General features: G+C 36.3%; 1 protein-coding gene across 4 annotated transcripts in view; it reads right to left on the reverse strand.

Annotated features, from left to right (window-relative positions):
- Positions 1-22,803, reverse strand: part of Dmd (dystrophin) — a 2,099,091-nt gene that overhangs the window by 214,466 nt on the left and 1,861,822 nt on the right. For all 4 annotated transcript variants that reach the window (XM_047536255.1, XM_047536256.1, XM_047536254.1 and 1 more), the window contains exon 61: positions 16,662-16,740. In XM_047536255.1, coding sequence (XP_047392211.1) covers positions 16,662-16,740 — 79 coding nt within the window. The remainder of the gene's footprint in view (positions 1-16,661; positions 16,741-22,803) is intronic.

Here is a 22,803-nt window from a genome sequence, read left to right on the forward strand (position 1 = left end):
GAGGAAAATGTAGGGGGGGATATAGGTCAGTTGGTAGGGTGCTTGCCTCATATGCATAAGACCCTGGGTTCAATCCCCAGCACCACAAAAAAAAAAGAGGAAAATGTAAGTGGAAAGGGGCAACATCTAAGGATTATTCATCCCCCTCACTTGCTCTTCAAATCTCTGATCTCCCATGCAGTTCAAGTCCTTACTACATTTGTGCAGGGTATTCTTTATACTATTAAATTATAATAACAACTTATTTCCACTTTTATAAAGCCATAATCAAGATTATAATACCGTTTTTAAATTTTCATGTAGTTATTGAGCCTGAATGTATATGCATAAATGCATCTGTTATTTTTCCCATTGCTATTGCTTTCTCTATGATTTCTCTTTTCTTTTGATGTAATGTATATAGTTTCTATAGCAAGAGTAGGTTTCCTGTCATTTATCTGAAAGGCCAAGTTAAATTTAACACTTTTCAAAACATTAGATTAAAATAAGAATAGTACTTTATATGTCTATGTCATATACTGAAAGTAAAGATTCGATGAAAACTTTAAGATCACTTACTAAACTTTCAAAGATGGGCAGATTTTCCATAAAGATTTCAACAGCAGAGACAGATGGGCTACATTCCAGAGGGGAAGGTCACAAGAGTGATGAATGAGACCTCTAATGTCTACCATAGCTGTGAAAATCTTTATGGCTAACTAAAATTCCTCACGAATAACAACCTGTAAATATTATATGAGCTTTCAGACAGATAACACTGAGCTTTGAGACCACTGCACCTGGTGAACAGAATCCCATACCATGGGATTTGTCAGGAGATTGCCAAGTCATTTAGAGTATCAAGCTTACATTTGATCTAGGAAGTCAAGAGTTCATACTAAACTACTTGGCAAGGTGACTGAGTTGCGGAGATAGCTCTGTATCATATCCAGCACTACTGTCTACATAGTCTAACAACCAATATTAGACTGCAAGGTCTAAACATAATCAATATTGAGTGGTGTTACTCATAAAAGAAAGTCTCCTTCAAATTGACTTATAGAAAAACTTCAAGATCCTCATTGTGATTATTAGAAGGGTAAGAAAGAAATCAGGCCTCATAAGGTCAGATACAGGGGGATGGATGTTCACATAAATGAAGCTATGACTAACTTATGCTCATGGAATTTCTGAATAAACTCGAACAGAATTGGCTGACTTCATTACCAGAGAACTTTCCTTCAGGTAATGGTGGTTACAGTCTTTGGATCATCTGGGTTAAGTCAGATTACTAACAAGTCTGTGCAATATCCCAGGTGCCTTTAGTGTCTCTCCAGATGTGTTTTTAAAAGAAGGCAGGCAGTCAACACCATTTGCTGAATGCTCTCTGTGTGAAGGGTATTGTATTAGGCACCAGGGAAATTTCAAGGAAAGTAAAATTGGAAACCTGAGACAGTAGGGAGCAACTCAGATATTAAAAACCAAATGACTATAGATGAGATATACATTCATTTAGAAAGCAAGATGAGAAGAGTGAGAAAGAGCTAAGGATATGACAGCAATTAAGGCAATAAGAGGGTGAGAGAGATTGAATTTTGGTCCTGCTATGAAAGAAGGAAACATGTACATCTTAGCCATAACCTCATGATGAGAAGAATGTACTTCTCAGCCCCTTGACCTTGGGCTTGCCCATGTGACTTGCTTTAGCAGATATGATATCCTCTTGTGCTCTTGGTGATCTGCCCTGAGAAAGTGCCCCAGGTGGCTTCTGATCCTTCAGTGTGGGTGGGTCTCAAAACCCAACATATTTTGAGATAATCTAAACTGAACTAAGCCTGGAGGCAAACCCAACCAACCTGCAGCATGAAGTGGAGTTTTCCAAGTCAAGCTTTATCTAGACCTATAAGCACAAGAATAGAAGTTTGTATTCTCATATAACTTTTGTATGTAAGCCATCTAATTTTTTTGGGAGGGTGACTTATTTTCAGCATTAATGTGAACACAGGTGAAAAAAGAAGATCAAGCAATTAAAGAAGAGAAACTAATCCCAATATTGTCTCACATTGGTTTAGCTACTTCCTCTACCATTGACCGAAGACAAAGGGGATTATCCTTTAATCTATGTGGTTAAGACTTGTGGATTGCCACTCACTGGTTTCTGGAAACTCTTCTTTTAAAGATGATAGTGCATAATGGTTACACATGTAAACTTGAATATGTTGTTAAATTGTCCCCATCTCAGTTTTCTCTTCTGTGAAATGGAGACATAATAGACCTCATTTCACAACGTTGCTGTCCCCATTGAACAGGTTAATTCATGTAAAATGCTTCCTCACTGTGAGGAACACAAAGTACTCAATATCTTTTATTTATTCTTACTCCTACCCTTATCATTATCATTCATGCAATGAGTTATCAGGATATTTTGCCATTAACTTACTGTCAATGTGAGGAATCCCAGGGTAACCAGGAAAATGAGATAGACTCCCTATGATTCTAGAGTTAACCACCAAAGCACAGATCCAGGAAACAACTCAAGAAAATAATACCTCTTCTTCCATTGCTAGCCATTTTAGAATTCTTCAGACAAATTTTTTTATGCAGTTCTTAGAGTACTAAAACATGAAAGAAGGCAAATCTTCCTTTTGGCATTCTGATGCTGCTGTCAAATATGAAAACCAACTGTCTTTTATCATTTTACATTAGTATTTCTTAGGATTTCAAAACAAATAGCTAAGTATTTTTAGAAAGAAATGAAAGGACATTTTAATTTCAATTTTGATTTTTAAATTAAATTTCATATTACCCAACAGATTGACTTCTTTTCTAGTTAAACTAGCGTAGATGATCTTTGTCATAAGAAAATTCTGACCTGTAGTTATGCACTGTCTTGTTTAAGATACAAGCCCTGCTGCTCTTTATTTTGCCCTAAAATAGCAAGGTTCTTTGGAGTTTCTGCGTTAGGCTCCAGGAATCACTGAAGATTCAGTTCAAAAGTTTTTCTCTTCCCCTAACATCTTTATGACCTAGCCACCTTATATATTCATTATACATACATCTACTTCCGACTTACTAGATCAAGGTTTTTGAATTCATTTTTTCCTTTTGATAGCTAGCCTCGGTCAAGCTCTACAACAGGAATTTTGCTATGGTTTGGATTAGTTTATCCCATGAGGATTTGTATGTTAGGGGCTTGGTCCTCAGTGTGGCAACACTGAGGTAGTGGAACCTTTAAGAGGTGAGGCCTAGTGGGAGGTGGTTAGGTCATTGGGGGCACTGCCTTCTAAAAAGATTGAGATAGCTCTTGTGAGAACCCAGTTAGTTTCTAAGAGAGTGACTTGTTATGAAAGACCAAGCCTAACTCCTCCTTGTCTGGCTTCCTGGTTTGCCATGTGATCCCACTAGCACATGTTCTTGCCATTGTAATGTCATTTACTATGTGATGTAGCAAAGAAGACCCCACCAGAGACTGAACCAATGGGGCTGCCTGAGCTTGGATTTTTAGTCTTCAAAACTGTGAGCTAAATAAATCTCTTTTCTTTGTAAAGTATCTAGCCTTGGGTATTCTGTTATAGTAATGGAAAACAGACTAAGACAAAGTCTTTTACTTTTTGCCTTTTGAGTGTAAATACTTCTGTCCTTAATTCACACCAGAAATGAGCTCAGTCTATCCCTCTTACGTTTTTTTCCCAGACATTTTCTGCTCAGATTTTCTCTTTCCATATCAAATTGCCCCCATGTTGACTAATCCTTCAATTATTCTCTCTCTTGTCTGCCTATTTCTATCTCATTAAAACATTAGTACTCTCTAAAACCTATATTTATATTCATTATACATACATAAGAAATCCCTTTTCTGAACAAAAGGGCTATAAGGAGACTACTCATAAAATTGGAAAAGGGTATATTCATCATATCAGAATGACTAAGTAGAAGGGAGAGCCTGATTTCTCATTACTGAATGCATCTTGTGACTCTTGCTAATTGAAATCAAGGACCAAGCAATTAGAAGCATTCTTTGCTAGATTTCTATCAGATGGAATACTCTCCATTTCAGATTTGCATGTAGCCTCAGGGACAATGCACATTAATACTAGTCTGGATAGAGCATCTTATTTCCTTCATTGTACAATTAGTTCTTATTTCCATTCTACTCCTGAAGCACCCACAATGTACCTCAACTACACAAGTTTCTTTCATACAAATACCTATTATGTTTAGAATTTGAGTGTTCCAAGACCAGAACTGTGCCTCTTTCATTTTTGTAGTCCAAGTGCCTAGTGTTTGTTAATAAAAATATAAACAAATGAATGAATGATGTAGGCACAGCAAATAAGAATGCTACAGGTACATGCCTCTTCTGAACTCAGAATCCTAAGACTTTCCTTCAACTTTCATCATAAGCAATAAGGCTTTCCTGATCTGGCTCTTGGTCACTCACTGACTTCCTGTTATTCACTATCTTGCTTCCTGGCTTTAGTCATACCAGCTTCCTTGCTATTCCTGAACCCTCTAAGATGCTCACATCTTGGGGCCTTTGCCTTTACTCTTTCCTCTACCTGGGTCACTTTACCCCCAATATCTACCTGGTTCATTTCCCACTTCTTTACTCAAATGTCATTGGTCCTGCCCACTCCATTTAAAAAGCTCCCTTCCCCATCCTTCTAGCCACTTACATTGTTTTAATTTTTTTTTTTTAACTCAGGGGCACTCAACCCCTGAGCCATATCCCCAGTCCTATTTTGTATTTTATTTAGAGACAGGGCCTCACTGAGTTGCTTAGTGCCTTGATAACTTACTAAGGCTGGTTTTGAATTCAAGATCCTCCTGCCTCAGCCTCTTGAGCCCCTGGGATTACAGTGCTCCACTGCCTACCTGCCTTAATCTTTATCAAACTCAAATTACTTAACACCAAGAAAACAAAATAACCCAATTAATAAATGGGTAAATGACATAAACAGACATTTCTCAAAAGAAGAAATACAAATAGCCAACAAATAAATGAAAGAATGTTCAACATTGTGAGCAATTGTAGAACTGTAAATTAAAAATACACTGAGATTTCATCTCGCTCCAGTTAGAATGACAGCCATCAAGAATGCAAACAATGACAAATTCTGGAGAGGATGTAGAGAAAAGGAAATACTGTTCCATTGTTGGTGGGATTGTAAATTAGTACAATCACTATGGAAATCAGTATGGATGTTCCTCAAAAGACTAGGAATGGAACCACCATATGGCCCAGATATACCACTCCTCAATATTTATAGAAAAGAACCAAAATCAGCATAATATAGTGATACATGCATACCCATGTTTATAGCAGCACAATTCACAACAGCCAAACTATGGAACCAGCTTAGATGTCCATCAATGGATGAATGGATAAAGAAAAAGTAGTATATATACAAAAAGGAGTTTTATTCAGCCATAAAGAAGAATGAAATGATGTCATTTGCAAGACAATGGATGGAACTTGAGAATGTTATGTTAAGTGAAATAAGCCAATCTCAGAAAGTCAAGGTTCATGTTTTCTCTCCTATGTGAAAGTTAGAGAAGAAAAAGGAAAAGAAAGGTTGGGGATAGGGGAGATCTCATGAAAATCAAAAGGAGATCAGGGAGGGGGAGGGAGAAGGAGAGGAAGGGGAAAATTGTAGGGAATGACATTGGCCAAATTATACTGTTATAATGTGTGCATGTACCAATATGTAACAATGAATCCCACCATTATGTACAACTATAATGCACCAATTAAAAAATGAAAAAAAAATTATCATGACTTACTTGTCCATTTTTTTTCTAAAATGTAAAATAAGCTCCATGAAAGAGAAACTTTGTTTTATTTATTGCTGCTTCCCCAGTTTCTAGAACAGACTTTGACTTTTTTGGTCACTCAATAGACATTTGTTGAGTGACAAATCAATTGTAGCTGACTGAAAGGAAAGTGAAGCTCATTAATTTTTTAGGATATTAGAGTAGGCACTAAAGTAAGTTCTTTCCTATTGTATTAGAGTAGGAATTATCTTTTTAAAAATAATTTTTTAGTTATAGATGGACATAATACCTTTTTAAAAATTTATTTGTTTTTATGTGGTGCTGAGGATTGAACCCAGGGCCTCACAAGTGCCAGGCAAGCACTCTGCCACTGAACCACAGCCATAGCCCCAGTCCCAGGAATTATCTTTAAAGTACTCAGTTATTCATTCAATCAGGGCATATCCTGCATCTGTAAACAAGGTGTCAGAAGTAAGATATTTTTAAAAAACAGTGCATAACCTTTACATTTATGCTGCTCACACTCGGACCAACTTCCTCTTATGATCTATTTTATTGAAGTATCCCACATTCCTACTCTTGTCTATCATTGGTATGTATGCTGCTAAGTTGAAGGTGCAAGGCAAGAGGCTGATGTAATTTTATGTTGTCCCCAAAGTCCTTACCAATTAATGGAGATCATGAGGACGGACACCTTAAATAATGATCACCACTACTTATATTGGACAAAATCATCAACCTCATTATGGAAACAAGAGTAAATCAAATTACCCAGTGACTAGCAGGGTCCTATTATGATGTCTCTTTTTTTAATATGCTTTGAAATGCCTGTTGGTCATACTGCTCCCTCACAGACTGGGTTCCCCCAGGGAGCTGACTCTAAGATAAAATTTAGAGATCAAGGTATTTAGTGAGCTGTCCATTGGGAATGACAACTGTGCAGGGGGCAGGAAGGAAGCAAGGATGGAAAAAGGGAGAAGTCATGCATGGAAATAATCCAGCAACAATTTTATTCAATTCCATGGTAGCTCTTGAGTTAGACTTTTTCTAAGTTGGACCCAAATGGCCAAGTTTTTATACTCTTTTTATCAATCAAAAGCTGCCCATGAGGGAGTGTGATCTTAAGTCTGTCTATTGGGAATACTTCCCTTCCCGAAAGGGGATTTGGGAGTGCAGAAAAGTAGTCTCAAATTATTCTTCAGGCACAGATCACTCTACTTAGTGCTCCACATGATCCCCATTTCTATGGTTGCAAATTCTCTCGGGTTCATATATAAGAATGGTTCTCAAACAGGGATAATTTCATCCTCCAGGGGACACTGGACAGTATCTACAGATATTTTTGGCTGCCAAAACTGGGAGTGGGGTTGCTACTGGCATGGTTAGGGATATTGCCAGGGATAATGCACAGAATGGCTCCCAACAACGAAGAATTATCTGACCCAAAATGTCAAGAGAGCCTAGATCAAGAAAACCTGGTTCACTGTCTGACTTGTATCTTATGTGGTAGCCTTAGTAAGTAACTGAACCAATCAGATGTTCTTTCTTGGAGAGTTTGACTATAATACACAGAAATAAACATGGATGGAAGAGAACTGGGGAAGTGAAAAAAAAAAGTCACAGAACAAAGGAAGAAAACAGAAATCACAAGGAAGTAGAAACTATAAATAGAAGGTAATGTGTGAATAAAAGTCATGATCCTGTGATAGCTGAACTCTACAGCAACAAATGCATACATAGAGAGAAGCAAACATCTTTAACAGTGACCGTTGTTCTTGTCCTTCTTTATGCTTCTTTTGTATCTTGAAAATACCCCTCATCACCTAAACCTATTCCTTTTCCTTACAGTTGTGAGCAGATACAGCACATAGCATAGCAATACCTATAGTGGATTGAAATTAGGATGATTTTCATTGTTGATATCTGAGTCTATTTAAAAATCCAGGAGAATAGTTTTTAAACAAGGAAGAGTTTATATAAGTCTACAAAAGAACAAATGCCTTTTGTCCTCACCTCAAAGTTCCTACCAAAAAGTATTTTGTAATCCTAAACTGGTTGTGTTTTGAAAATGGAAAACATCCAAATGGAAAAATGAAAGTAATGATTTTTGCCCACAGGGATGTGATTCCACATTTCTGTTGTGCAAAGCTTTGTATTCTGGGACAGATGACAAAATGCTACCCTAGGCCAAACTCACAAACGCCTTCATTTTCTGGGGAGTGTAAAAATATACCTTTCAGAGCCAGCATTCCACTAAAATAGTGCCCATGTCATGAAACTGATTCAGAACTGTGGTGCTAGTCTCCCTGCTGTAGGTCCTCATGAAGCCCAGGGAAATCTGTCACAATGAAGAAGATGAAATAAGAATGAAATAGGCATTTGCTTCATGTCTGCCGTGCTGCCAGACTAATTTCCATACAGCTATGTGATAAATGAGTGGTAGTTAGCAATCAAGGTAAATGCCACCACTTAGCTCCAGAGCCAGAGTGAGCAAGCATAGCATATCGTAGTAGATTCATAAAATCTGGAAGAGGTTAATACTACTAGTGTCCCACTCATACCCCTTTACCAGGTAGGTTCACCCATCCCTAGGTGTTCTGTGTTGGCTAGTAAGGGCCTATTACCCTTTTTACTAGAGAACCTGCCTTGGCCAAATGAGGACTGCCATGCTTTCTCTTATTCTCTGGAAATTTACAGTCAATGACCCATGGCCATAAGGGAACACAAACCCAGCCCCCTTGCCTCAACATGAGGCCATCTCTGTGATACAATTTGTGTTTCAGAGCCCTTTGTGGGATCAGGCTGGAGTTAGTCTTGATATCCTTGCTTAGCTTGATTTCTAGATCAGCATCCTTTCTATCTTAGCAGGTTCCTCCCACTCCCTTTCACCTTAGAATGTTCTCTCAATATATTACTTCTATAAGAAGCCCCATCTAAAGTTCAATTTCTGGGGAAACTTACCCAAAGTTAAGGGTACCAACCATCCTGGTTTGCCTGGAAGTGAGGAGATGCTCTGGAATATGGAACTTTCAGGGCTTAAATTGGGAAAGATCTAGACAAACCTGGATGAGTGGTTATAGTGAATAAATATTTGAATTCTGAGTACCCTTCCTGCTTAAGATACTTTGCATCCAGGGATCTGTATAATATAGGTGATCTGTATAATATAGATAAATTTGCCAAATTCTGTGGGATAAATATTCCCAATATGGCTTGCTGCAAGCTATCAAAGGTGAATTTGACAACTAGCTCACAATTCCTATATATGTAACAGTTGGCTCTCTTGAGCCAGTAAACCAGCTCTTGCACATAAATTCCCATAGCAGAAACTGAGGACTTTCTTAGGTTCCCTCATATGTTCAAATATATGGGATATATAGAGCCCATAATGCAAAATCTGATTTCTAAGGATACTCTGAAGCAAGCAAATCTGAAGTATTACTGGAGAGAATAAATTTGAGCTAGAGGACAAAAGACCATGACAAAGGTTTGGAGAAAAGGCCACAATAGGTTTTGAGAAAAGAATATAATGGTTATCTGTGTATCTTTACACTTAAAGAAACGTTACCAGCATCACTGACAGGTTAGATAGCATTTATCCCAATTGCCAATATTCAGGATAATACATAAGCACTGAAGAAACTGGTCCAAATTATTTTGCCTTGAGATTTTACCTGATACAGAGCTTTAGGCTGATAATCATCTCACATTGTACCTGCAAGATTCTTTGTAACTGATATCATGATGGTTTCTTTAAGCCAATCTGAAGCTTTAAATTATTGGCTCACTCGTATTTCAAATCATCCATCCCTTAAGGAGAATGGTAGCATAGTTGGCACACTGTTAAGTGAATGCAGACAATTATTAGATGTACTTAAAGGTACTTCCCTATTTTAAAAAATTAATTGTGCATGGAAAGGGTTCAAGGGTAAAGGTTTGGAACACTCAAGATGGAAACAAACCATTTAGCCCTATGTGTCAAGGCAAAACGGTAAAAGTTTGCAATGCTTTGACAAGAGAGAAAAAGAGCTAACTAGAGATATGATTAAGGCAGTTAAGATTATAAAGTCTGCAAGAAATAACTGATCAGTTCTTTCTTTTTACAATGTCTCATAATCTGTGAACAAGAAGGTCACTCAATGAACTTCACAGCTTTTAAATTTAGAATAAATAGTAAAAAGGAAATTCATCATACAGAGTTTCATTGTCGCCAATAGAGTGTAATACTGCAAGAGGTCACTGGGTTAAAAGCTAGAGTATAAGAATTTTACCTTTGTTGGTTTTCTGTGATAAAAGTAATATATGCTTATTATAAAAAATCTGCAAAAGTAAAAAGAAAGAAGAGACACAACAGCTGTCTGCATTTTGAAGTACTTTTATTTTTAATCTTCCTTTATGTGTACCTTTCTGTTATTTTAATTTTACTTTCTAATAGATTTGTGATCGTGCTGTTATTTTGAAGTCAGCATTTTCCCTTAATTTATCACATGGCACAGTAGACTTTGATAAAAATGACTGTGTAAAGTTATGAATGCTATTAGGTCTTGCTAAGAAGCAACATAAAAGGTCACATTATTTATTGAGTATCTACTATGTAGTAGTCACTATGCCAAATCTCATGCCACTGTGTATTATCAATGTCAGGAGTAAATTTACCACTCTTTCTTTGGGTATAAGACATAATTTATTCTGTAAATATTTATTGAATATGTACCAAGTGCCAGATATCATGTTAGGTACTAGAAAATACAAGCGTTAACAAGACTGATACTATCCTGACCTTACAAAGATTAGGGTCTACCCGTTTGATTATTCATCGGTTCATTAATTATACAAAAACTGTCAAGCTCTTGTAATCAGCAAAACATGAGCCTTTTATATCATATTCATGAAATCCATCTTCAGAAAGGAGAGAACTACTTACATCTGAGAATTAAATGCAAGAGGATGAATGATATTTTATGACTAGTTTGATTCTAACAGGCATATACTAAGTTATACTATCAAGTTGATAGTAATAATGATTCTAATGGTACTATCAATAAGCATTTATACAGTAGTTACTCTGTGCCAGCTACTGTTCCAAGGGTTTTACATATGTTAACTGATTCTTACCCTAACCCTATAGGATAATACCATCATATTTCATTGAATTCAAAACCTCGTTAGTTATAAAGTGCATTCTGATTTCAGAGCTGTTAAAATCTTGGCCAAAAAGCAAATCTTAAAATTAATTAAATATGAAAGTATTATCTCTATTTTGAAGATGAAGAGTACAGGGAGTAAGTATTTGAGCCAGGATATGAAAACAGTTGGTTTAGTTCTACAGCTTTTACTCTTTCTTTGGTTGTTGTTTTAGAGAAGGGGTCTTACTATATTGCCCAGGCTGACCTCTAACTCCTGGACTCAAGGGATCCTCTTGCTTCAGTTTCTGGAGTAGCTGGGACTAGAGGTGTGTGTCACAGTGCCCAGCCAGTTTTACTCTTAACTTATATCCCAAACTAGTGATTAGACAACCTTTGGCTCAGAGGTATTGAAAGTAAAATTCAAGCTCTGTCAATCAGCTTAGAGGAACAGAAGAGAGAAAAATCTTTGGCAATACCAGAGGACTAGACAGTCATTGGCTTTCTTAATGGAAAAGACAGTGTGAGGTAGGGCTTGGAAGTCCAGAAATTGGATTTCACTCCCATATCTATCATAACCATGTTTGTGACCATGGTCATATTATTTGATCTTTTTGTACCAATTTTGCCATCTGTAAAATAAGGGAAGGATTGGAGTAATTTAGTGTCTCTCAAAACTTTTTGACTGTAACTCACAGAAGGAAAACATTTTATAATGTGATCTAGTGTGCATGCATACACACCTAACTATACAAAATGTCAAAACACTATTTCCCCTTACTTGTGTAACGTACTCCAATATTTTCTAATCTGTTCCATTCCATTAAAAAATAGTTGGATACAAACAATTAAACTGATTTTAAGATTCTCTACTAAGCCACACCTATGAGTCTGAAAGCTATTAGTATAGTTACGTTCAAAATTTCTCTCCAGTTAGGAAACTCCATTGCATAAGGGAACTCCTGGAATGGGGGAGGGGCTGGGGTTTGGAACTTCAGGGAAGGTAGAAAGTTGACCCTTTTACCTTAATAATAATCATTTTCTTTTAAAGTGGATCCCATTCTTACTACTTTGGGAAGAAAATTCTTGTTTTAGTTCAGGAAATACCACTTTAAGGCAAAGATTCACTCTGATTTAAGACATGTTTAGTGAGAAATTAATTGGTGTGTCTTAAAAATGCTTCCATAGTCACAGGTATGACAAAGAGTTACAAATTCCATCCTCCTTTTAGAGTCTAAGTGCCTAATAAAGGCCCCAAGATTTCCAACAGAAAAGAAATTTGCTTGTCTTTATAAACTCATGTTTTGCCAATCTTTTCAAGGGACAGTTATTAAAATCTTAAAGAACTTCAATGTTCTGAGAAACTCAACTTGGAAAATGTTCCTTTAGGGAATTCTAGAACATTTATTTTCCTTTGTGGAACTGGGGATTGAACCCAGGGGCACTCTATTGTTAAACTATATCCCTAGTCCTTTTTATTTTCTGTTTTGAGTCAGGGTCTTATTAAGCTGCAGAGGCTGGCATTAAACTTGCAATCCTCCTGCCTGGGCCTCCGGAGTTGCTGGAATTACAGGAGTGTGTCACCGTTCTCAGTCCAGGTATATTTTCTATAAAGATCTGTATAGTAAAATCTATAAAAGTTTTAAAATTATAGTACTAGAATTTCTCTTTTTTCTTGGTTTAAGTTGCAGAAGTCAATTAGGACTACTGGAGTTTTCAAACTAGAATTAAAGACAAGTTAGTATCTATCAATGGAGAAGGGTCATATTTTACAATGTTTTCCTCTTCTCATTTTCTTTCAGATCTAAGATAAAAGAAACAACTTCTTTAACAAGTACAGATTGGGCCACCAAGAAGAAACAGTGAATATCTTTTTTTTAGTAAGAGACTGCCTCTCTCTTATGATAAAAAAGACAGCTGGCAATATAGTTTCCAAATAAGAGTTTATATATTTGAGGGTGGTGGGGAGAGAGAGAGAGAGAGACAGACAGACAGACAATCAATAGTCAATAAGCATGTTTATGGGGAAGGGTGTAGTTAGTGGCTCATCCTTATTTTTCATTTCCTTGCAATTTCTTTTCCCTTCCCCTCCTTCCCTCCCTCCCTCCTTCCCTTTCTCTGTTTCTTCCTTCCTTCCTTCCTTTTTTTGGTACTGGGAAATGGACCCAGGGGTGCTTAAACACTGAGCCACATCATCAACTCTTTTTATTTTTTGAGACAAGTTCTCACTAAGTTACTGAGCTGGCCTCAAACTTTCGATACTCTTGCCCCAGACTCCCTAGTTGCTGGGATTATAGGCATTTACCACCACACCTGGTTTCATTGTACTTTCTAAGCTTCAGAGATCACTCTACTATTATTCCTAGGAACCTGGAAGCAAATTACTGTTACTAAACAATTTAAACTCACTTAATATGACCTTGGTGGAATCTTTAAACATATTTTTATATTTTGGAAGGAAGCTGTTTCTCTGTTATAGCATATAATCTAATAGCTGGGAAGTGATTTCTGACAGGCCCTTCCCCAAACATAGTTTTGATGATGCACCCAGCTTTTGGTACAACTTCCTAGAGATCGTTTGGCAACATATGAAAAGGTTTTCAAATGTAAACATCCTTTAATACAGCAATTAGACAGACATTTATCTTTTAGAATCTGAGATGTTTGTAAAGGTATACAAAGAATGTTATTCATAATATTGGATATAATAGTGAACAAGACTATTGTAATATATGGTTAAGGGAATAAAGCAGATCATACAACTGTAACGTATTTTTTTATTCCTGCTTGGTTTAAAAGAAAAAAGAGAACATGGATAACACATACAGACTAAGACAGATGATGTATAAACAGCATTTCTGATGGTGATTATCTCTGAGTAGTGGGATTGTGGATGATTTCCCTTTGCCTCTTTGTACTCTCTGCTTTGCAAATTTTCCTTGATAGGCATATATTACCTTCATAATGTAATAAAGGATATCAGAAAGACACAGTCCATGTCTAGCCTCACTGTCCTATTTCTTAAATATCCCTTAAAACTGTTTTTTTCAATATGCACAAGCAAAGCTTCTAAGCATATATTGACATTCCACATGGGCATCCAAGAAATTGGTGACCTCTAGGGCTGGCTCCATTCAGGCAGGTCTATCAATCTTTTAATGAGTGTCCATGTCTACAGGCCTGACCTTTCTGAAAGTGGGCACTGATGTGATATGGTTTGAAAGGTTTGAGGATGCTCCACCTGGCCCTGGATGTTCTTCCTATACAGCTCAGAGCTTCTGGTTGACATTCTACCACCAGAGAGCTATTCCTCAGGCTTATGGATTTTTACCCTATTAAAATGCAAATAACCCAGAGAAGTACACATTAAACTTTACCTGTCACCTGGGTTAAATGAGTATAACATATCATTTTCTGGGAATAGGTTGTAATGGGGAAGACATGGGAATTCAGGGGGAGAGAGACAGGAAAGAAAGTATGAATGAATATACATGGTGTCTGAGGAGTAATTAATATTCATAATAGTAATATTTTTATTTATGGTTTATGATTCACTTAAGAGTATGTTGTCACATTTAATCTCAATTTTATCAAATAAAATGGCTGTCACCAAGGCAATTTAAGCCAATCAGAGATTTGGAAAAGTATAGAAGACAAAATTTGCAGTGTATATTTATTTATTTATTTATTTATCTATCTACCTACCTACCTATTTATTTATTTATTTTTGGTACAGGGGTGCTTAACCACTGAAGTATCCCCAATTCTTTTTATTTATTTTGAGACAAGGTCTCACTAAGTTGCTGAGACTGGCTTTGAACTAGCTATCCTCCTGTCTCAGACTTCTGAATTGCTGAGATTACAAGCAAGTGCCACCACACCCAGCTGCCTTTATAATTTTTTTTTTTTTTTTTGCGGTGTTGGGGATTGAACCCAGGGCCTTGTGCTTATAAGGCAAGCACTCTACCAACTGAGCTATCTCCCCAGCCCACTATAATTTTTTAAAAGCCATTCTTAAAAGCCATAAACCTACTCATTGTGATAAACTCTTTTATCTTCCTTTTTTCTTGTCAACTCTTAAGCTTGTGTGATACTGTCCAAATAACTAGATCACATGAAGATAAGGTTAGAACTAATTGAGAAAATATGAGAATTAAAAAAAATATGTATTTAGTTGGCAATGGACCTTTATTTATTTATATGCAGTGCTGAGAACTTCTTACTGAATCCATTATTGATGTATAATGAAAAGACAGGACCAGCCCAGACAATGACCAACTGGAGACACACGTGAAAGCATATAAATACTTTACAATGCTTGTAGCATGTATTTTTTTTTTTTTGTACTGGGATTTAACCCAGGGGCACTCAACCATTGAATCACATCCCCAGCACATTTTATTTTTTTATTTTTTTAAATTTAAAAAAAATAAAGGTCTCACTAAGTTGCTTAGGGCCCTGCTAAGTTCCTTAGTGCTGGCTTTGAACTTGCTATCCTCTTGCCTCAGCCTCCTGAGTCACTGGGACTTCAGGCATAGGCCACTGTGCCCAGAAGCACATATCTTTTTAAATAACTCATGGAGAATTGAAAAGAAAGATCCAGAAAGTAGCAGTAAAAAAATGCAGTAGGGCTGGGGTTGTAGCTGGGTGGTAGAGTGCTCACCTGGCACTGTGAGGCACTGGGTTTGATCCTCAGCACCACATAAAAATAACAAATAAAATAAAGGCATTACGTCCACCTACAACTAAAAATAAAAATTAAAAAAGAATGCAGCAGAAGACTGAGGGGAGACCATATAGAATTACTTCCTCTTTATAAGATACACAAATTAAGTAAAAGTACAGTGTATTTGTTATAAACACAAGACTCTGGAGTTGACTTCTTCAGCTAGAATCCTGGCTTTTTTATCCACTAGCTGTGTCAATGTATACCTCAATTTCTTCCTCATTCAAATCAATAGAATAATGGCACCTACCTCATGGAGTTGCTATAAGGATTAAATTAGTTAATATTTACAACATTGTCAGGCACAAAGTAATTGCCTTTGAATGATGGTTAAACCTTCATATATACTGGGATATGACCAGAAGGCAACAAATCAAAATGTTAACAGTTGTTAACTCCACAGAGTAGACATATAGCTTTTTAAATACCAAAACTCAACACATATATCTTTACAATCAAAGAAAGAGTGATGTAAATTAAAATTAAGTACAGGGAAATAGGTGCTTGCCAATTGTTATGTTAATAGAATGTCCCAGTACTTAAATTTTCAGTTAGGTAAAGCCATCTCTCCTAGCATCAATTAATAAAATGTTAAAACAGGAAAATAAAAAAATGTGTAGGGGTCAAAGATAAAAGAGGGTATTTAGAAAGCAAATACCAGAGACTGGGGTTCCAACTTGGAGATAGGGAGTATTTAATGAATTAAAGAAACAATTACAGATTCACAGTAAGAGACATCGAATGATCATATCATAGTTATATAATATCACTGTCAGCTTTATGAATTGAACTAATATAGGTAGAAGTAAAGTCTCAAAAATATGAATGAATTTAGTACTCAAGGATACATTATGGAAATATTTATGTATTTGCTAAAGACTGGACAAAATGATCTAATGGGTCCTCCTCTTCCTTACCTTCTGAATTCATCTACCAAGTTATATTTCAGGATGATTTATTCCTCCAGTGCATCTGGCAGAAATGACTGTAGTTCAATCCTGAATTCTTAGCTACTAAGATGCAATGAAGAGTTTAAGCGATGAAAATTGAAAACTTACTGGAAAGGAAGTGCTGGGATGCTGGGCCAAAGTCCCTGTGGGCTTCATGCAACTGCCTGACACGGTCCTCCACGGCCACCTGGGAGGAAAAGGAGAAAAATGATTTCTCATCATAAATAATAAAGAACAATTAAAACAATGTATCTTTTTTGGGTAAACTGTTTTGGCTTTCTGAGGCTGAGAATCTTAAAGCAATAATTCCTAACCCTGCTTTTAATTCCCTGTTACTGTAGATGGTGTCCAAGACCGATTTTTATCAAACCAAGGCCACACATAAAGGATTTCCTCTCTCAACAATGTTAAAATGAAATTTGTGCTCAAATGTTTGGCAGCCATGAATGACCTAGTCTCTCAATTAGCACCATCAAAAAGTACAAACTAATTCTTTCACAAAAAGTTAGGCTACCATTTTGTATTATGCCAGGTGACTAAAGGATCTCAGAAATTACATTTTTTAATCTTAGTCTGTTATTTTTTTAAAAAATTTTGTAGTTGTAATATGGACAGAATGCCTTTATTTTATTTGTTTATTTTTATGTGATGCTGAGGATTGAACCCAGTGCCTCACACATGCTAGGCAAGCACTCTAACACTGAGCTGCAGACCCAGCCCAAGTTTGTTATTTTTGACTAATTTTCTTGTAATAAATATTGACCAATTATTACTGGATCAGTGAGTTATAATTAATTAGTGAAAATAAATAATCAATAGTTGATTAATATATAAGTATCAAAGAAGTAGAGGCAAGGCTTACATTTGGGGTAATATAGGTTAGGTGGTAAGATGAAAGAAACTTTCAGCTTTTAGTGGACTTGGAAATTACTGAGAGAGAAATATGCCTCAGGCAGCATGGAGTAAAAATTGTCATTCTTTTTTCTTCCTATTAGGTTCTTCTGTAATATATTTTTACACAGTATCCTGTAAGCTTAGTGAATTCCATTCTTGGCCAGAAAACAGGGAATAATTTTAGGGGTGAAATGGTATACTTTGTCATCTGGCATTCTGCCAATGCAATATTAGTGGTGGCCCCAGGCATCCTAGCTTTGTAACTCTGAATCTTGGTTTGGTTGTGTACAGTTCATGATAAACTAGGAGTTGCTCAGAGTTTGCCCACAGCCACCAGAACTTGATGGTGGTGGTGATGGTAACTGGGGTTAGCTCCTGTGGTGTGGAGAATTTCCAAGAAGCAAAGCAGCTCTTAATCTCATTAGAAAAGTGGCTCAGTTAGTCTGGCCTAAAGCCAACACCGATTTTCTGCTATTAATTAAGTGCCTACTGGAGATTTAGAACAATCTTCTTTTTTTACTTTCTCCCTAGCCTCATCCATCTTTACTTGCACAAAATATTTGAATGATCAAGTAGGTTTCCAAAAAATGCAAGATTAGCCTCATTATTATATTCTATGTGTCAATTTGTGCTGCATGGGGTCCAGAATAAACATTATTTCTGGATATGTCTGAGGGTGTTTTTTTTTTTAATGAGATTAGCATTGGACTATGTGGATTCAGCAAAGTAGTTTGCTGAATGAATGCCCACCCAATGTGGGTGGGCATCATCCAATCAGTTGAAGGCCTGAACTGCCTTTTTTTTCCCTGCCTGCCTATTTGAGTCAGAAGGACATTGGTCTTTTCCTGTCTTTGGACTGGGTTTTACACCATCATTTCCCCTGGTTGTTTGGTCTTTTAGACTTGGATTGGAACTACACTACCAATACATTATACTACATCTGCTTGCTGGCAGCAGATCAAGGGACTTCTCAGTCTCCATAATAGCAAAGCTAATACCTCCTAATAAATTTCTTCATCTACCTTTATCTCCTATTGCAGTCCTGTTTCTCTGGAGAACCATGACTAATACAGCATCTCTGGGTAAATTATTCTAATTTTAACTTTCCCTGCTAATGAGATTTGGGCAATGATATGACCTACCTCGTAGTTTTTGTGGGGATTAAGATATCTCTATCTATATATCTCTATCTCTATCTCTATCTATCTATAGTGTTTGGCCTAGGTTCTGTCATTCTGTTAATTGCTCAATAAATGTTAGTAGCTACTGTTATTATTAATAAATGAAGAGGAATAAATTATAATGTTCTGGGTACCACCAAACACAATATTAAAATGGCTAATATTTATTAAACACTGTGTGCCTGGCAATATGAATTAACATTTAATTTTCACAATAAATAAATTGTGATACAACTTAATATTATCTCTTCATTTTACTGATAAAGAAACTGAGGCATGAGAGGTTTAAAAAATACTTGCTTAAGCTTAAGTAGTTAGTGAAATAGTTGTGCCAGGATTCAAACTCATTCAGTCTGACTCTTGCCCTTAATTGGTGTCTGGGAGAAGAAAACTGAATAAAAGATACTTCATCAATATTTAATAAATAGTTTTAAAATTTCTTTATTTTTTAATCAATTACTTTATTGAATTAATGCAGCCAAATAAGTATCTACATCTATGAAACTTCAGTTTTCAGTACATTTTATGACTCAATGCAAGGCCAATTCTTGGTCTTGAAGAACCTGATACCATAAGATTATAGAAGGAAATATGGAAGAACACATGCCAATGAGTGTTTATAATATGTAATTATTTCTAAATCTGGAATGGGTCATTTCATGAAGCAATTAATCAAGAGATGAATGTGAATATTTGGGGAGAAGAAGGAGATGAAGAGGCCATATAGTAGCACACACTAGTCAGAAATCTTTTTACATACTGATAAAGAAATCTTAGGCTGTGGATCTGGCTCAGTGATATAGTGCTTGTCTGGCATGCCTCAGGCCCTGAGTTCAATCCTTGGCACTGGAAAAAAAATCTCACTGGGGAACATGCAGATGGTAAAGGGTAAAGGAGTATGATTGTATCATAGCCCAAGTCCTATGAGTAGTGTCACAGGGATTGCATGGATGAATGAAGCATCTGATTCCATTACAGGCCCCCAATCACTAAAGGTTGTTTCCTTCTTTTTTTTTTAACATTTTTTTTAGATGTTGATAGACCTGTGTTTTTTATTCATTTATTTATATGTGGTGCTGAGGATGGAATCCAGTGCCTCACACATGCTAGGCAAGTGCTCTACCACTGAGTCACAATCCCAGCCCTGTTTCTTTCTTATATAAGCAGAACTACACCAGTAGTTTCCAGTACATACCCAATATTGTCAAGAGTTTAAACTGAGATCAAAGAGACTCTCTATCCCTATGACTCAAACTTACAAAAATGCATGAGAGTGAGACAAATTAAAAATGCATCATGCAATGAAATGAAATATTCAGGAAACAGAAAATAACTAGAGAATTAAGCATAAAATATTTCATTTCACAAATTATCATTGGGGAAAGGTATTGTGTGGATTGAATACACAATCGACTAAATAAAGAAATAATTTTGAGAAAGAAAAATCTGAAGGCAACCAAAGTCCTCATGAGTGGTAGCTACTTAGAAACAAAGCACTTTATTATATGAACAATTACACAAGGAAATAAAATTTGATAAAAGTTTGAAACAAAAATCTCCATGTATTAGACCTTTCTAACTGGCTGTGGTGTGTGTGTGTGTGTGTGTGTGTGTGTGTGTGTGTGTGTGTTTGGTATTGGGGATTGATCCCAGGGATGCTCTACCATTGAGCTACATCCCCAGCCCATTTTATTTTTTGAGACAGGATCTCACTAAATTGCTAAGGCTTGCCTTGAACTTGCTATCCTCCTGCCTCAGCCTCCTGAGTAGCTGGCATTATAGGATGCAGCTGCCCAGTTAACTGGTTATGCTTTTAATCAATATAAAGTAGTATATGCAAACCAGAAAGCAAAAGCCAGAAATTATACACTAGTACCTTGCATTCTGGCACAACTGATTCTTCATTTAGTTATTTATTTCCTCACTTTCCAAGTATCTGTTAATACTGAAAGAGAGATACAGGAAACAAATACTATAGTATCTGATCTTTGCGTGCATAAGGGTGAAAGGTGCAGAATAGTGATAAACCCAGGAAAGGCCTGGGGCAGTATACTGAACAATGATGTGGAAGAGAACAATGAGATACAATACAGATGATGCAAAACAAGGCATACTCCATACTTCAAGTCTTAAGACATACCCCGGAGGCCTAGGGAACACAGAAGATTCCTGTGAGATGACTCCCTATTTTAGAGGAAAGCTGGGTTTTACAAACATTAGTTTGTCTATATGGCACACATCAGATTCAAAAGGGGCCCTAAGGCTGAGACCAGTTAGAGTCTGTTGCACTTGACTAGACTTGCATTGGAATTTGAGACAGTATTGCCTAGAATGTATAAAGGGTACATATTAGGAAAGAAAGAATAAATTTTCAATTTGGTGTTGGGGTTTAATATTTTAGGAAATAAATATACTCAGATTTCCTGTATGGAAGACAGGAAACATGGCCATTAGAAAAAGGAGGAATGGCATATGTGTGTATGAATTCATTTGGAACATGGTGCATTTAAGCTAACAGTGAAACCTTTAACTTAGGATGTCAGGTATAGCCACTTACAGATGAATAATTTGTCTCAATCATTAAAGGAAGTCAAAGGAAATGAGACTAAAGGAGGTAAGAGTGAGTTTTGGAAGGTGATTCAAGAAGAAAGAGCTAAAGGAGTTTAAATGGAATTATTTAAAGAGATAGGAGAAACCCAATTTCCTCTGAATTAATAGGCCATACCTCTGTTTTCCTTTTTAGAAAAATTAATACAAGCATCACATCTTTTTGGCGGCATACATCCTGTTTCTACTATTAGATCATAGATCATGAAAGCTCAGAACTACAAGAAACCTTATCTATTGATACACGAGGGTCTATTCTTTAGAACTATTCCAGATGGGCAAAAAACTGCCATCTGGTCCATGAGTACTCATAATCTAGTTTGCAGCAATTCTTCAATAAAACAGGAGAAGAAAGGTTTCTCTCTCTCTCTCTCTCTCTCTCTCTCTCTTTCTCTTTTAACATGCTCTTTAAGGACAGGGACACATTTCTCTTTCCTTATCCCAGTAACTAGCATAGTACCTGGCATATAGCAGGTGCTCAACTCATGAATTGAGTGAATTAATGTATAATTTATTTATGGATCTTCACTCTAACAACTACATTTTAAATAAATAATTTCTTTTTCAAGATTCCTGACGTAAGTTTTGGAAGATCCTTCCTTTCCTTCTTTCCTTTCAATTTTCATGATCAAAGTAAAAAAAGAAAAAAAATTAGATTCATTTTGCTTATAATACTAAACTCAAAAAAGAAAATCAAGGCAGGGCTGGGGATGTATCTTAGTGGTAGAGTGCTAGCCTAGCAGGTGTGAGGTCCTGGGCTCAATCCCTAGCTCTGAAAAAAAAAAAAGTAAAAAAAAAAAAATCAAAGCAATAATCTATGAAACAACCTAAAGGGCAAATCTCCTCTATGTTTGTTTTATTCTAATTTTGAAACAATAATACTTGAGAGCTATGAGGATGATTACTCTTCTTTGCCTTCTCATTTCAGATGGCTTCTGCAGACAAGGTACTGCTTGCAAAGGCCTTCCTTCTTTTGCTCCACTAAGAAATGGTGTCTAGATTTATTTAAAGGATAATTACTGGAATGCAAATTCCTTGTCTAGGACACAGTGACCTTGTTTGTCTCGTTCACAATTTAGCACAATGCCTAGTAACTGGAGACACTCAATAAAAATTCAATAAATGAATGAATAAAAGACTTTTTAAATTCCTATAATCTGTTAGGCACTTTGCTACCTATAAATATGGTAGAATTGAAAGTATAATTTTGAGGATAATGAATGAACACCAAGTCATCCAACTAAATTAATGATAACACATTCTTAATTCCCAGCTGTGACTATTTCTTAAAGCTCAATCCATTCCTCTGTGTATTTTGAAGGTTATCTTTACTTCATTTTTTTCTTCCAAATGGCTTTAAATAAGCCAAGAGATAAAAAAAGGAAGAAGGACAGAGAACAACACCATGGCTCTTAGAAATTATTTCAAATGAATATCTCCAAATGTAAATGTTGGTTACTTAACTTTGTTTTAAATTCTTAAGGGCTTCTCATTTTTTCTTTTGATCTGTTAATTACTTTAAAATTTTTATCTTCACTGGAGGTTTAGAAGAGCCAGGGATCTGCTCC

This window comes from Sciurus carolinensis, chromosome X, assembly GCF_902686445.1.
Source record: "Sciurus carolinensis chromosome X, mSciCar1.2, whole genome shotgun sequence".
NCBI classification, from domain to species: Eukaryota; Metazoa; Chordata; class Mammalia; order Rodentia; family Sciuridae; genus Sciurus; species Sciurus carolinensis.